We start from the raw sequence: 16,971 nt of genomic DNA, 5'->3' as shown, positions 1-16,971 counted from the left end.
GACAACCATCTCATTTCTGAATATGAATTCTTAGATCTGTGGATAGACAGATAAGGGCACACAGCTTTGCCAAGAGTTTATTACCTGGATGAAATAAGGGATTATATCCTTCACTATTTCTTACCCTGTTCTCATAGGGCTCCTCTTAGAAGCAAGGCATTCTAAAATTGTCCCATGGTGAGATTCGGGAGGATGAGGGGTATGCATTTCTTTTCTGAAGTAGGAGTAAGGTGACTGTAAAAAGTGAGAGTGGCTGAAGAGAGGACCTGTAGATCACAAGCACGTTCCGGGAGAGATCAGTTTTAACAAAGAGTATGTGTGGAAGGTAAGGATCTGGACGTTAATTTCCTTTGAATTACCAATGACCAAATACCTCCTGAAAAATCATTAGGTACCACAAAGGTATGTGTACCCGAGTTTTAAAACCGCTGCTTTTAGACACACCAGCACTCTCAGCCTGGGTCAGTCTGTGACTGAGGCCAGTTAACTGGGCGTCGCTCAGTATGTCCTCACCGGTGTTTGGCAGGGACTGACTTTTCTAGAGACCTGTCAAGTAGAAGGGTCAGAACCATGGAACTCAGCCTTTCTTTGTATTCAGTATCCGTAGGTCTGGAGTTGTCATTTAAAAATCTCTCAAAGGAAGCAAAGAAGGGCATTCCATAAATTTAAGGACATTTGGGGATAGGAGCGCACTCGCTCTGGAATGTAACATTTCAGATGCCAGCAGAACAATGGTGAAGGAAAGTTAGGCAGGTGTTGATTCTGGATAAGAAGAAAAGCAGGTTGAAGAAGGGAGCCAACATTTTAAAGTATTTATATTGCATAAAATACATAAAACTCTTACAGTAACCCTGTAAGATATACAGTAAGTATTACCACAAGGAAACTGAGACTCAGAGAGGTTGAGCAGCTCATCCAAAGTTGCACAGCTCATTAGTGCCAGAGCGGGGATTTGAACCTAGTTTAGTTTGGTGACTTCAAAGCCATTATATAATGCTGCTTCTCTCATGGTAAATACCTACTACAGAATGGGCTACCTATCTAACACCCTTAGTTAGTTTATTCTCAGAACAACAATAACAGAACAGACACTCAAAATTTCAATATCCTCTGAGTATCACTCCAATTATAAGTGTGAGTGGTAGATGTTTCAGAGGAGGATAAGTGGCTGCGGTGGAAGGCTGTGTTACTTCCCGTGGAGAAAGTATAGACTCCTATAGACTATTTAAGATAAAATCCTGTGAACACACAGATCAGCTTATATACAGAGTGAAGAAGGGACATTCAGATGATGCCTCACACTAATGATACTGTGTGACCCTCCAGGAGAGACCACACACAAGGTGAACAAAGCTGTATGCTATAGATTCAGTTAAGATTTTTTCTTCTTTATTGTGGCAAAAAAATTAATTAATTTCATTAATTATGAAAATGAGTATGATTTATTTGAAGATGCTATTCTGGACAAAAATATGTCTCTCTCCCTCCCTTCCCCTTTCTACCTCTGTTTCTCTCTCCCTCCCTCCCTCCCCCTCCCCCCTCCCTCTGTCAGCTACTAGGCTCTGAAGTCCATGAGGGCAACTGCTGTGATTTCATCTTGTTCATTGTTGTGCCTAGGGTTATGCCTACCACAGAGTAGGTAGTCACATTAACCAGTGATATGCCAGAATTCCAAGGTCTTAGGCTTTTAGACTGTGAGATGAGCTGTGTCATTCAGGCCCAAGAACAGATCTCTTTTAGAATAATGAGAAAAGATTTTATCAGTCAGGGTTTCTGATCTTTTCCCCAAGTCAACTCTGCACATCTTATAATAAGGGACCTGGCAACTCGAAAAGAACTTACTTTATTTATAATTTCATTATACTCAATTTTGGGGGGTTGTTGACCTCTTTGTGAATATGATGAAAATTATGACCTCTCTCAGACAAGGAACACACAGACAAAACTTTGTATACAACTCCAGTAGGTTCATGAACCCTTTAAACTATGCATCTCAAGTTAAGAATGCTAAATAATGAACCGCAGTTTAAGGAAGGGGCATATGCTTGTGCTAGACCTCTCACATTTGAAGGAAAATTGACAAAAGAACATTGAGCTTGCTTTGGATCTAATACCAAAGGGGAGACAATGGCACCGGTTCCAACTGGGTCTTGATTCTAGTGAGACGCTTTCATGAAAGACTCTTTTTCTTCCCTTTGGGACAGATGCCGCCAAACACTGCTCCTTCATGACGGTCCACTGTCCAGCCCTTCCTAGCATGCACCCTTCATCCCATGATCGGACAGCAGGCAGGAAAAGGGAATGGAAATAGGGCAGAGTTTGGATAGCGAGGCTTGCTGACTTGGTTCTTTTGGCTCCTGAGTGCATGTGCCTTAATTTCACGTTCCATGCCTCGAAATGTTTCGCCCTTAGCAGAAGTACTACAGGTCCGTTTTCTAGGATATTTTCCCTTAAAGGCTTTCCCAGAGGGATGCAAAAAAGCACAGATTTTTATATAGACGTAGATAATCCCTTGTGAGATAAAAAACATTTCTAGGTCATAGCAGGGCGCTGATGTACACCCCAGGCCTGTCCTCTTCCCTAACTCCTGCCTCTACCAGAGGAAGGGGGATTCACCTCCCATCCAAGCTCCCTAACTCGCCTGCTTCAGACTTTATCCAGCCGAAACTAATCCTTAAGTTTTAAGGACGCAGGCCTTACTATGTGACCGAGGATTTTACATCTCTCAGAGCTCCACTTTCTTCATTTGCCAAATGGGGATAGTAATAATAATAATAGTCCCTACATCCTGGGATTATTGTGAGGACTAATGGAAAGAATGGGTGAGGAGTGCTTAGCTCAGTGCCCCTGGCACACTTGATCAAGCTGGCTCTTGTTATTATTTTAAGGACAGTGGCCTCTAGAAGTGGTGGAGGAGGAGAAACTAGGCACATTTGCTGCTTTTGTCCTTCTAAGCGTCCTTGTAAGTCTTTTTCTGGCCCTGACTTTTTCTTGCCCTAGTGCTTGTATCAACAATGTTCTCTCCCAGGACCAAGCCAGGGAGGCTCTAACCCTGAGCAGCTGAGGTTCTAGCCATGCTTCTGAGACTCACAACTCATTTTTTGGCCACTGAAATACTACTGACATCTAGGATGCCCTGGTCAAGGCAGTCATGACTGACCGTTCTTTCAGCTCCTTCCTTCCCTCCCTTCCTGTTTTTATTTCTCACTCTCTTTTTAAAACAACTATTTATTGAACACTTCTATATGCCTAGCACAGTCCTAGTGCTAGATAAACAGTAATCGATAAAATAGACAATATTGCTATTCTTTTATGCTCTGGTGGGGGTAGAGGGGAGAGTAGATAGCAAACAAATGATTTATAGGACATGATAAGGGCTATGAAAGAAAGAAGACAGAGATGGAGAGTAACCAGGGAGCCTGACTTAGATAGAATACCTTCTCTGAGGAGGTGACATCTGAACCCAGTGACTGTCCCTGTGGCATGAATTAAAACCTTGGCTTTATTCCAAGTGAGAAGTGCCATTTGGTGTGCAGAATGATAGCTTCTCTTCACCTTTCTCTTCTAACAATAGGTGGCTTTAAGGCTTAGGGGACGTCAAACTCCTGATTTTTACCAGCAATTTATTTTGTCAAGTTAAAAAAATAGTATGACCCTCACCTGCTTCTTTAAATAGCTATTCACTTACTATGTACCAGGCACAGGCATTTTATATGTATTATTTATTCCTCCAGTAACCTAAGAAAGTAGGTTTTATTATCATCATGATCTCTGCAGTCAAATAAAGAAATCAGAATGTAGAGAGGCTAAGTAACTTGCCCCCGGCCACAGTGCCCAGAAGTGGTAGGGTTAGGGCTGGAATCCAGAGGAGTCTGACAGCAGAGCCTGTGCCTTCTGTCAGTAGACTAGGCTGCCCCCTTCTTGTGAATTCTTAACTCACTTGGTTCTCCTTTCCTTTGTAGTGGTGCCAGCGAAGAAGAAGACACATGAAGGCCTGCCATCCCCAGTGGAAAATCATCCCTTCCCCTTGTGTGTATGTGACAGCGTGTATGTAACGGCTTCTGATTCCTGTGAAAGCTGCCCAGCAACAAACGTGCTTCCACCTGATGCCTCCCCAGATCCACAGCAGGCACATAGCTCTCCAAGGAATGACCAGTTTTACTCTTACTGACTGTGCTTCTCATTCTCTTGTCGTGATAGGTCAAAGAAAACGCCCCTTTGATCAACCAGGAGCAATTAAAGGGTCCTTCAGGTAAATCCCTCGATGGCTGCTTTGAACTTACTCAGGAAAGCCAGCCCCTGTCATATTGTATACCCAAACAGTATCACTTCATTAAGAAGGATCTGGAATAATCTTGAAGGGCAGTCAGAATTTGTTTCCCTACCTGCTAATAAAACCACACTTTATTCGTATTGAAGCATGGAATAAATGAGGGGAAAGTAGGGCCCAATCAACCCACATAGTTAGTCTCTAAAAGTCCATTTAATACATCTGTGAAAATGTGGTTTCATGAAATAATACGGATGGCTTGAAAACAGATAAAGAGTTAAAAGTTAGAAATATAGAGAGATATTTTTAGTACATGAGGTTATCCAGGATTTCAGATTCATAATTCAGTGCTGTGGAAATGAAAAAAAAAAAAAGATTGAAGAGATAGAAAGGAAATGACTTTTTTTTTTCAAAAAAAAAAGGACCAAAGAGATCTGATTAAAAGTTGAAATCAAAATCAGTATTTCTGAACTCACATTGCCTAAGTTTCCAAAATAGTCACTAAAGGATCTGATGGAACCTGAATTATTTGAGTGGACTCTGAGGTTTTATGGGTCTTGTCACAGCATGAAAGTCTGGAATGTGTATTACAAATGGGAATTTTCAGTGTAGGTGTTGCTCCCCCTCCCCCAGTTTAGCCTAATCTGGCTTAAATGCAGTGTGGGGAGAATTCGTGGCCCTCTGTGGTGTGTTGAATTGAGCTCCATCTCCTGGCAGATGTACCTTCCTTTTACTCCAGCGGGGACACCTCTTCCCCTGGCTGTCCCCACCTCCAGGTCATCTCCCACACACTGGCTCTCTCCTGTTAAGTAATGTGAGCAGAGACTCACCGTGGTTGGACTCTGGTCTTTCCCCACTCCCAAAGCACATTTCCTTACAACCAAGTTTTTTACTCCTAAATAAGCAATGATGTACTACGGAATACAAAACTGCAAACTAAAAAACATGCGTCTTCTGAAACAGGAGTTTTACTTAACAAATGGTTTGGAGTCAGGGAATGACATTATTTTTAGATAAAACAAACACAGTTATATTATGAAATAGAATGTATACATAAACAGTAAAGATAGGAGACTTCACAGAGAATTTTTATTTGCGAGTGGGGTGTGTGTTCCTTCTTCTCTGCCTCTAGTGGTATTTTGGTGTTTGCTTCTGAGAAGTACAATTGGAACTACATCCAAGCAGCCTTAGGGTTTCTGTTGACTCAGGACCTAGACTTCTAGTGCCTCTGAGGCAGAACCAAAGGAGCCTGCACTGAGGGAAATTCCTCTTTTCCTGCCTGCCTGCCTGCCTGCATGCCTGCCTGCCTGTATACCTATCACAGATCTTTAGGGCCAACTGATATGTGTGTGCAGGATGGTTTTGAGGGAGAAACAATGCTAACTTACTATAGGAATCCTGTCTATATCACTGTTCATTCCTGTGCATGCTATGAAATGATTGTTTCTTTGAGGCCAGGAAGCTACCAGGTGTATATGCTTCTGGGTTAGGATTACCCTTGCTCACTAAATATGTTGTTGGGACATTGGGGCTGAGAGTAGTTTGGGCTGTTTAAAAAAAAATAACAAAGTATTTTTCTCTCTAACTGGTGGCCAACAAATGACTAAGACATTTTTGGTGCTTTACCTTTCTGCCCACAAAGACTGGAGATTTTGGCATACCACTGATTACAACCCCCAACCACATCCAAAGAAACTACTCCTAAAGGAGGACCAGTGGCCATTCTTAAAAGAGTTTAAAAATCAGAATATTAAGAAGATTTTAGGATTTGGAAGCTTGTGTTGTCTTTCCCCAGTAAGTATTATTTAATCTCCAAGTAGTAGCCTTATTTTAGCAATGGACAGATCACTGGCTCCTCGTACCTGATCATATGTTATTACTTTAAATCAGTATTTGGGAAACCCAGGCATTTATGCAATGGATATGAATGGAAATACAAACATACGTGCCAGCCTGTCTCAATAAATTATCATACTCTGTAATCCTCAAGGAAAGCACTTTTGCTTTTACTTAGAAAGGATTTCAGATTTGCTTTATGGGCTCCTGCTGTTTTCAGCACCTGATAAAACTTTAACCAGGGAAGCATTAAACACAGCTCAGCAGCTTCTGCCCAGGCTCCTGAGTTCCTGCCGGCAGCATTTATCAGTGTAAGAACTAAGATGCTTCCTGCAGTGGCACCAGCTTCCCCAAAGCTGTAGCATGCTTCTCAGCCTTAAGCCCCAGCATGATGAGACTTCCCTCCTACCAGGTCAGTAAGAGTTGCTCACAACTGTGTCCTAACTGGCTGCAGAGTTTGCAGAAATCCCTAGGGAGAAGTCATCAAGGGAGGCAGGTAATGAATGTCTTCAGAATGAATTGGGTCCTCACAGCAATCCCTGGATCCCTTCCAAAGGTTGGGTATCTGGAGGCTGAGGGGGTTTGTCCTTTGATTTGATTGTCATTAAATCCAGGGCAATTCCAAGAATTGCTTGGAGTCTCTGCTCTGACAGCCTAGAAAGGGAAATGACTTAAAATATTGAGGACCACCTGTGAGGACCCATTTCTCAGATGATAATACAGATTTGGAGGGCAAGAGTCACTTGCCTTGAGTTACACAGCTAGGAAGTATTGGAGCCAGGTTTTGTACCCGGCTCTTCCTAACTCTGTGTATGCCTAAAACAGAGAGAGAGAAAAAGGCTGCAGTTTCCAACCCCCTGCTGCAGTCTGACCATTCCACTATGGAGTCTTTTTCAAAATTACATTTTATGGCTATAGTTGAGGCTCAGAAATGGCAGCAGGGTAGCCTTATTCTTCTACTTTAGCAGATACATTAAGCACACATTGCTAACTTGAGCCTGCCCCCAGGAGTTGGAGGACACCTTTCCTTTTTGGTGCCATCCCCCATAAATACAGTGTTCTTAGGCCTTCAGGAGTATGGAACTTCTCAGAAATTGTAAAAGTGAGGCGTGTTCTGCCCTCTAACTTTATTTGAAAATGTCAGCTGCTACACTGCTGCAGAAAAGGAAATCTTCATATTTTAGTAAACCTAGCCAGTCTGTGAGGATGTGGTAATTAAAAGTCCCGTGAGCACAGACTTTCCTGCTAACACCTGATGTGTATATGTACACACACACACACACACACAGTTTAACAACTAAGAGAAATTCAGAGCAGCCGCAGCCTCATTATCTCGCATACCACTGCAGAGGTTTCTGCCAGCCCTGATTACAAGTGTCACCAGATAATGGGGCTTAGTTGCTTGCTTACAAGATGCTAACAAGAAGAGCAACTCCTTGGCAAAAGTTGTCAGCTCCTAAAGCATTGAGCCAAGGTGACAGCCCTGAGGGAAATCGCACTCCAGCCCTACTCCAAGGTGTCTAATGATATGGGAAATTTGGACACCCAGACTTTTTGGTGACCTGAGAGTCTGACCACTGTAGTCAGGCCTGAGGGCACGGCTGCAGAATTCACGACTGATAGGAGTGGCAGGGCTTAGGAAGTCCTCTCCTCCACCTAGAAAATATTCTCTTGCCAATACCTGAAATGCCACACTCAGCAGCTGTTCAACACATGCTTTTCGATAAGAAAATTAGTTGCATGTTTACGGTGTGCCTAGCACAACTGGAATTTTCTGTTTAAAAAACAAATCTATCTCGTTATGAATGGACGCAGCCCAGCCCTGAGAGAAAAGAAGGCCTGCATGGGAGACTTCAGATCTCATTAATATTGCCTTACCCAACAGTGTTTCTGAAGCCCCACCACAGCCCGTTCCAAGAGCTGTAAGGCCCATGGGGACTGCCTAGTAAAACAGTAGCATTTGGAGCCAAGAACACACGAGAAACAGCAGAACAAGCACCAGGGCAGGAAAATAAAAATAAATTAAGACACTAGTGGGTATACTGGTACAAAAAGTGCCGCAGAGCCCATGCTGGGCTTGATATGACCTTGAGGGGACAGTAGATTTATACTTAATGGGACTTAAACCTGACCAATCTTTCTACAGTGACAGGCCACACTGCGTGGATGGGGAGAACCAACGAACCCATTGTCCTCTGCCTGTTTTCCTGTGCACAGTCACATTCCCTCCTCAGTCATCTTCCTCTTTCACGCTTTACATTAAACAAGGGAACACTCAGTCTTTCATGGGAATTACACATTTGAGTTAATGTTTCAGTATATCATTTTCATACTGTAAATTATTTTGTAAGAGAGATTTACTGCTCTTCCAGGATGTTTGGACTCAGTGCCCCTGTGCATTTGGAAATCAATAAACTATTACTGGAAATACCATTTGTCTCTCAGAGTTGTGCACAAAGGACCCTGCTAGGTGTAAATATTCATGGTGATCTGCATTGTTAACCGCGATAATGCTGGAGATGATGGCGTTTTGGTTATGAGAGGTGGGACACTCATTTGCCCCTGACTCCTCTAGCATAGCTTAGGAGATCTCTGGGAGTGGCAAAAGGACAGACTTAAAGTCATAACTTAAAGTTATTTAAAGAAATGTTTTCTCCTCAAAGTGAAATGATCCATGCCTAGGTTAAATTTTCTGAGCAAAGTAGATTATAAAATAAAGAATGCTTGGTCCTGAATGATGTTTTCAAATAACGTTAAAGCTTTACAACTTGGATCAGCCAGAGGGGTGGTCAAACTTTAATTTTTACCATATTTGCTAGAAATAAAACCTTCATAGAGCAAATTACAGTCAGGCCAGCAAAATCATCTTTGGGGAACCTTAGAAGTACACATTTGATATAACTGATGAAGAGATAGAATTAAGTTCTAAATGAAGCAATTCTAGTCCAGTTTGTAATATCAGGAGCAGAGGATGCATTGAAATCAAGAGGCAAAATGTGAAAACTCAAGATAGTAGATACTGTATGAATTAGAAAGTACAATTCCTACCTAAAGGCATTACAATTCAGTTTTTAAAATCCATCCTTAAAACCCACCAGCAAGTGTCTGGAGGAGCTGCAGTTTATGAACCCTGCTGTAAAAAAATTTTTTAACAAAGTTGTCTCCATGGAGTTTGTCTTTTTTTAGGCCTTGTTTTGTACAGTTTGCAAAGTACAGTGTACAGTGAGGGAAGGAGGGTTAAGGTGAGCAGTGAAATTCTCTTCTGACCTGAAACTGCACTTTTGGAAGGAGGAAGCTATTAGACTTGCTTTATCTCCTTTATTCCAAGGCCATAAATAATGAAATCACCAGGAGAGGCAAAGCCATGGCTTCTTTTGCCATAGTCTTAGAATCCCAAAAGTCAGCCAACTCTGGCACTGAGTCTGTAATTTAATTAAACATCTTGAAGGCGTCTCCAACAGCTTGACAGTAGGCCAGCTTCATATTCTTGGAAAGGGACTGCAGAGTGAGCTTGTCTGTTTTACAGTTCATTTACTGAGTTGAACCCTCATGGCCATAGCATACCATTTGCCTTACAAAAATGGCCCACAACCTTCATACCATTCTAGGGAGTCACTCACAACTCATCTACCTATGGCTCAGTCAGCTTCACCTCTCCCTATTTCTTAAACATGAAATCTGCACAAGTGGTTTGACAGTGAGTAATTGAGACAGAACTGGAAAAATCTGAAACCTCTGCTGGACCCATTCAAAAATGACCGAGAACTAAGAAGTGAGTGAACAAGACTTCTGACCAGTTGAAATAAATAGTATGAAGCAAACACATAAGAGAAAGGCCATCTGTCTACCCATAAAGCACCTACTGAGAACCTATTTATTCCTGTTTCACACATAGTTCTAAATGTTTGCTGCCTGGTTTCCAAGCCTACAGCAGATTAAATTTAAGGGCGGGAAACAGATTTCTAGAGGAAACTTAACTCAAGAAGGAGAAGGAGTTGACAGCAATAGAGAAGACAGAAAAAGTTTAAGTAGACTGTGCTCAAAAAGCACTGTTTTAGGGGGGCATTTAGTGCCCCAAATAGCTCTTTACACATCTCAGTTTCTAAACACCTTATGTCATAGGACTGTGTAATTATACTCAAAGTGATGACCCTGAGCATCACACCTAAAGAAACTAAGTTATGCTCAGAAGAAAGCAAGAATTTGCATATCAAACATTTTAGAAATATTTCTATCACAAAGGTAAAGAAAAATGAAACAAATTCCCCTTTTAGGGGTTCAAGGAATAAACCTTGGACTATCCAGAATATTTAGTTAAAACAAAACATCCCCCACCTGAGGTTTTATTGTTCCAGGAGCCTCTTGTGTTTAGAGAGTTTTTTCATAGCTTTGTAAGTGACGTTCATGCTACACAGTGCTTTGCACATAATGGCATGAACAATGAAGTGCCAAGTTTCCAATTGATGAATAAAACTAATAACCAGAATACAGGTCAAATCCTGTTACAACAAGTCCTGCTACTATAAAAATCACTAAAGCATCCCTGTTGTCTCTCAGCCCCTGTCAACTGTCCATTTATTTCAAGCAATAGTCATGAGAGCCAAATTGGGGTATAATAAAAAGAAACTGGACCCTCACCACAAGTTGGGTATAACACAATTTAACCTGTAATACCAGGTTCTTACTTGTATTTCTCCAGTTCTTAGCTGAAAGAAAAATCAATCTTATGTAGACACAATAGCAGCCTGGGAAGCTGGTATTTAGTAGTTGTTGCTAGGAGAAGGAAGAATTCAGAAGCAAAGGACACATGGAGCTGTGTGGCAAACCCTCACTAGGGAATTTGGTCTCCAGGGCCACTTTTGACCTTAATCCACATTGGAGCCATCAACCACAGAGTCACTTGCTTCTAATAGTGATGTAATGCATATATTAAGCCCTGGAATGAAAACATGATTCACTTCCCATGGGTCATTGAGCCCTTTGTGGCAATCTGGCCCTGATCCGATGACCCTGAGATAAAGAAATTGAGAAATATGTGACTGGAACTATCCTTTATCCCAAGATGCACTGCTTTCAACACTGTTGATTGTATATAGAAATGATGTAAGTTAATCAGCTGCATTCCATTTGGTATACAGGCAAAGATTTTTCTCTGCCTATCCATCTGCTTGTGGTAATGATGAGTTTTGACATTTGCTATAATTTTCTCTTTTTTCTACTTTCTTTTTTTCTTTCTGTCTTTCTCTTTCTTTTACTTAAACACTTTTTATGACTACATTGCAACCAATATTTTGTAACACCCTTAGCAGCAGAAGGCGTTAAATCATAGTTCATGTCTGAACAGTACAATCAGCAATAGAAAAAGGAGTGGGGAGGGAGAGGGAAATTGTCCACCTTTTCCTGATGATAATGCCTGGCTCAGGCCCCAGATTCACACCATACTGTGAAGAAGTTCATAAATTCTGGGCACTGCTTAGCCTGAGGAGGCAGGCAGTATCCCTTCATAGCTCAGGGTGAGATGAATGGTCTGTTGAAGTCATGCCATTACAGAATACGTTCACCTCTGCTTGCTTTCTCCCCCAAGCCAGAATGTAGTTAAACATTTACATGTCCCAGGCCAGAAGATCAGGTTATGAGGAGCTTGAATACTTGGCTTGGCTCTTGAAAACATTGAGTCCAAGTGTAGTTCTCTGGCTTGAAGGTCGCCACTTGCTGCCTCACCATTTTATTAGGACATCTGGAGATTGCAGGTGTTAATTGGAAATAACTTTCTGTATTTGGTTTCTCTCCACACATTCAGGCTTCTAGGACCTTTTGACCCAGTTGGATGGCTATATCCTAATATCAGATTCAGCCTATTCCAAGTGGGAAGAACCATGATAGACAAGTAAGATTGCTCTTTGGCTTGGTGGCGGTGGTGGTGTTGACTCTGTCGGTGGGGTGATTATGGGTGGCCATGATGGTAAAGAAACCACTGATGACAATAAAAATGGGTATTTTCTCAGCACTTAAAAAACCAATTTCTATCTGCTAACAGGGGTTCTGATCTCTTTTCCCCAAACTCCTTTTTTCCCTAGAAGATACTGGCCTGTCTGATCAAAAAAGAGCATTCCTTCTGAGACCACACCTAGCCAACTTATGGCCAAACGATACTTGCCTGTTAATTTACTCAGAACTAGGTTGCCTTTTAAACCTCTTTCCCCACCTCTGGCATGAGGACAAGACATGTGGAGGAAGAATTAGGTCACCTGGGGGTCCACTGTTGCATCTGGTTAAGTGGTGTAAAGAAGCCAAGATTTCTAGAAGTGTCTGTGTTTTGTCATTTCCGAGATGGTGAGAAAATCCGTCTGGAGTGTTTATGCCCCTCTTCATAGCCAAGCCATGGGCTTTCTTTTGTATCGTGCTACCGAGGTTAGTCACCACCCTCAGAAGGGACAATTTCACGATGACTAACTTCCTAGTAATCACTGGAACAGTCTCACGAGGATGTGCACAGCTGCTGCGTTTCTTTGGGCCTGGCACGTTCTCAGATGGCAGACTTGCAGAACAAATGAGAAGCCTGGCCTGGTTCACAGGCAGAGTGATCCAGAGTTCAGGCTTCCCCTTGCCTTTTATCCTCCGCCCTCCTTCCTCTGTTCCTCCACCTCCTCTTCTTCCGGTCTCTCCATCTGGAAACCATGAGCCTCATGGATTCCAGGCACAATTCTCAGATTTCAGATGTTTGGGAAATGTCTTTGCTTGGGTCATTCTTCAAGAGTAAGAGAATTCAATTTGGGAGGAAAAACAGCTGAGACCCTTCCTTGCACAGAAGAGAAAATAAATAAGGTGTGGTACATATCCATCCCCTTAGCCACTCAGTTCTAAACCCACACACAATGTCTGATTTCAGAAAAAATACTGAGATTCCCTCCTGGGAGGGAACAGAATGGAAAAAACAAAATCTCCACTCCTAAAAACATACTTTTCTCCCTTCCGAGGTATCAACATAACTGGCCTCAGATAATAGGATGTAACTGATTTTGTGTGTGGTGTTGGGGAGGGTCTCTGGAGGGTGGAACTAAGAGTGCTGGAATGAAGTGAAAAGTAAAATGTAGCCTAAGTTGTTAGGGAGGAACTGTTCACGTTAAGAACCACTTAACCCCAGTGTTGCATCTCCAGGAAAAAGAACAATGTGTGGTCTTCTGTCCTTGGAAAATAGAATGAGCTTTCTCCTAATAAATACTGGGTTTTAGAAGCAGACAGACTTGGTTCTAGTACTGGCTCTGTCCTTAACTAACTCCGAGGAATTAAAGAAGCAGCTGGATCTGTGGGGCTTAGTACAGTGCCCGACACATAGGAGGAACTTAGTAAGTGGTAGCTTACGACCACTATGTATTGTGATGACCATCGCTCATCAAGATGGAGTCCTCTTGGGGCTGTAGGTGGAGCCTGCCCTCATGTTGTCCCACACTGGCTTGTCTGCGCAGCCTCTCACTCCTCCCCAAGGCTACTTCTTAGCCCTCTCTACCACACCCACCCAATTACACTTTCATGTCAATTAGAAGGATCTCAAATTATATGTATTTATTTGTTCATATGGTTACTGTCTGTACTTCTTTGAAGCTTGTATTGTTTGTTCACTGCTGTATTAGCAATGTCAATGAAATTGCCTGACGCAAAATAGATGTTCAAAAATGTTGTGGACTTGCTGACTGATATCTTGATAGCATTCGTGTGCAGAGTTACTCCAGGTATTAATTACATCTTGACGCAGAAAACTGGGAAACACCTTTAGCTACATCTGCCCCAACATAAGTGACCATAGCACTCAAAAGGTCTTTGAGTCACTTAGGGTAGAAGAGTAGGTCACTTACCTACTCTTCCCAGAAGAGGGAAGAGAGTTAGGAAACCTAACTGCCATTCCTCCTCTGCCACCAATAAGCTATGCAGCATTTGGCAGGTCAACTTCCCTCTCTAAATACTCATAAAATGAGGACTAGAATCCACTAGATTGGAGGATCTCTCTGCCTCTTCCAGATCTAACATTGTAATAAGATTTTAGCAAAGCAAGAAGTGACAGTGAGAACGGCAAGATGCTTCCTCTAAGAATCCCAGCTTCTCTTCCTCTGTGTGTGTGCACGTATGTGTGCACATGTACGTGCACACGTGCAAGCAGCAGTGGGGTTTGGGGGGCCAGGGGGGGACACGTGAACTGGGGCTGGCCAGGAGAGCTAGACTCATGTAGACTCTATGGAGAGTGACATTTCCCCAGATGCTTTGGGCTGAATATTCCAATTATCCCCAAATTCCTGTGTTGAAATCCTAACCCCCGATGTGATGGTGTTAGGAGGTGGGGCCTTTATGGAGTAATTAGGTCATGGGGGTGGAGCTCTCATGTGAGGACACAAGGAGAAGTCAGCAGTCTGCAGCCCACAAGAGGGCTGTTACCAGAACCTGACCAGGCTTCAGACTTCCAGCATGCAGAACTATGAGAAATGAATTCTTGTTGAAGAGCCATCCAGTTGATAGTATTTTGTTATAGCAGGCCAAGCAGACTGACACCAGATGTGCATAAGCCATGACCAAAGGTACCATAGTCGAGTAAACAGGGAACAGTGGGCTAAACAAAGCTGAGCAGGTTTCTTTTCTGTGGGCCTTCTCAGACCTCTTAATGTGTCCAGTTGCACTGTGGAATTTCAGGAAGGGGTAGGGTACAGTTTTCTGGTGTTCCGTCTAACAATTTTAGGAAACACTGATTTAGGGATGAGTCCAACTGACCTCATTTAACTGGTGAAAAAACTGAGGCCCAAAGAGATTAAATGATTTGCCTAAGGTCATACAGCTGTTGGGAAACCTGAGTTCTTGCCCAGATTTGGCCACTGTCTCCCAGAAGAGAAAGTCTGTTTATTGGCCCAAGAGCCCACATTAGAACATTCTAGGAAACACCCCAAGATTCCCTCTTTGATACTAAAGGGAAGCATTGTATAGGCTGGAGTTCTTAGTCTCAGGCCTGCGCAGACATTAGCGTTCGGCACAGTGCAAACTTCCTTCTCAGAGTGGCAACATCTGGAACCAAGCTATGGTTCTCTCTCGCTTTCCCCTTCTCTATCCTTCTGTGTGTGTGTGTATATATATATATATATATATATACACACACACACATAGTTTTCTCTCTCTCTCTGGTCTCTCCCTCTCCCACACCCCAGTTCTCTTTTCCAGGCTGCATTCTGGGGTTACTTTTGTGATGAGTAAAGGCAGCACTGGCTGCTTGATTGAGACCTCTACCATAGCAGTACACCAGGCACCAGGGTGAAGGTGCTCAGTAAGCCTTGTGCTTTGGCCAGACCTTTTATTCCAGCTTAATGGTTACATCCATTTTCTGGACTAGGTAATTAAGGTGTAAGGTTATTAAAAAGGGTCATGGCATTTGTGTCTGGCCTCTAAAGGAGTTGACTGTGGACCATTCTCAAATGCCTTCCTTGGCACTTTAGCCTTGAACCTTCAGGTGCACTCGTGGGGGCATCAGCATGGCAGGCAGCAGCACAGGGGTGGGAGATGCCAGTGAATGTGTGTTTGGGTGTGTGTGTGCGCACGCACGCGCATACACAAGCACACGTGTGGCAACACCAGAAGGAGATGTGAGCACATCAGGAGGAATACCGGCTTGGCACCCCTCCAAACTGCTATTCTTTAAACATTAGGTCAACATTTATTTAGAGGAAAGGGTGGTAGGCACCTTTCTGTGAGTGTGGTGGGCAAGCAGTCGAGGCTATCCCTACCTGCATTCCACACTCATAGAGTCAAAAGCCTTGACCCCCTTTTTAGAAAAGACCATTTAGGGATCCTCTGTTGTTATTCCAACGTACTCTTTTGTGGTCTCACCCCACCCACTAACAAATGACTTTCAGAGTATTTCTTCCAACTCCACACAATTATCTCCCTGAAATGACTTCTTAAAAGTACAATTTTCAACCTCATTGCAATTTTAGTGAAGTTTTTACACCAGCCCTCACCCTGAACAGACTGGTCATATGTCATGTGTGCATGTGTGTGTGTGTACATTGTCAGGCTGGTGATTTAGTGATGACCCTGTTCCTTATATAGAAAGTGTGTGTGACACTCTCATGTGGTCACAGGCTCTCTCCTACTGAGTTCAGGGCCTTCCAAGTAAGGAAGAGACACAGGGCAGTATTTTCTTAGGAGATTATTATATCCACTGGAATGCAGCAAGAGCGTTGAGCAATTGTAAGGAATAAATATCCCCACTTGCTGGAGCAGCTGTCTTTCCTCTGCCTCCTTCTTCTCACCCCTTTCCGTAGTTCCCTCTGACCCTTTCTCTCCCAGGGACAAAGACATCGTCCAGAGGAGCTCATGGACACAAACATGCCTGGACAACAGCTATTGCCTGAATGGTCCCCAGTTGTCATCACGATGTTGCACACCTATGGAGAGATTCCGTTTCTAAGAATGCACAAAACCTATGGCCTTGAACTGGATTTACCCACCATCCCATTTCAGGTACTCTTAGCCTTACACAACAGAACACCAAGACAGCCAGGTAATGGAGGGAAAAAGAAAATCACTTCAACCAATTGTTTGGCAGAGATTAAATGGAACAACTACTAGGTCAATTGAATTATGCATTTAAAAATGAGGTTTCGGGCTTCCCTGGTGGCGCAGTGGTTGAGAGTCCGCCTGCTGATGCAGGGGACACGGGTTCATGCCCCGGTCCGGGAAGATCCCACATGCTGCAGAGCGGCTGGGCCTGTGAGCCATGGCCGCTGAGCCTGCGCGTCCGGAGCCTGTGCTCCGCAACGGGAGAGGCCACAACAGTGAGAGGCCCACATATCGCCAAAAAAAAAAAAAAAAAAAGAAGGTTTCATAGG

The 16,971-nt window shown here is 43.1% G+C and overlaps 1 protein-coding gene across 2 annotated transcripts in view; it reads left to right on the top strand.

Annotated features, from left to right (window-relative positions):
• Positions 1–13,765, top strand: part of TRIM44 (tripartite motif containing 44) — a 119,639-nt gene extending 105,874 nt beyond the window's left edge. For both annotated transcript variants that reach the window (XM_082626275.1, XM_082626277.1), the window contains one exon: positions 3,963–13,765. In XM_082626275.1, coding sequence (XP_082482401.1) covers positions 3,963–4,055 — 93 coding nt within the window. In that variant the 3' untranslated portion in view covers positions 4,056–13,765. The remainder of the gene's footprint in view (positions 1–3,962) is intronic.
• Positions 13,766–16,971: the final 3,206 nt, after the last annotated feature.

Source organism: Mesoplodon mirus, assembly GCF_964341445.2.
Source record: "Mesoplodon mirus genome assembly, chromosome: 7".
Classification (NCBI taxonomy): Eukaryota; Metazoa; Chordata; class Mammalia; order Artiodactyla; family Ziphiidae; genus Mesoplodon; species Mesoplodon mirus.
The sequence above is the reverse complement of the archived record's forward strand: the minus strand, read 5'-3'. Positions and strand labels throughout refer to the sequence as shown.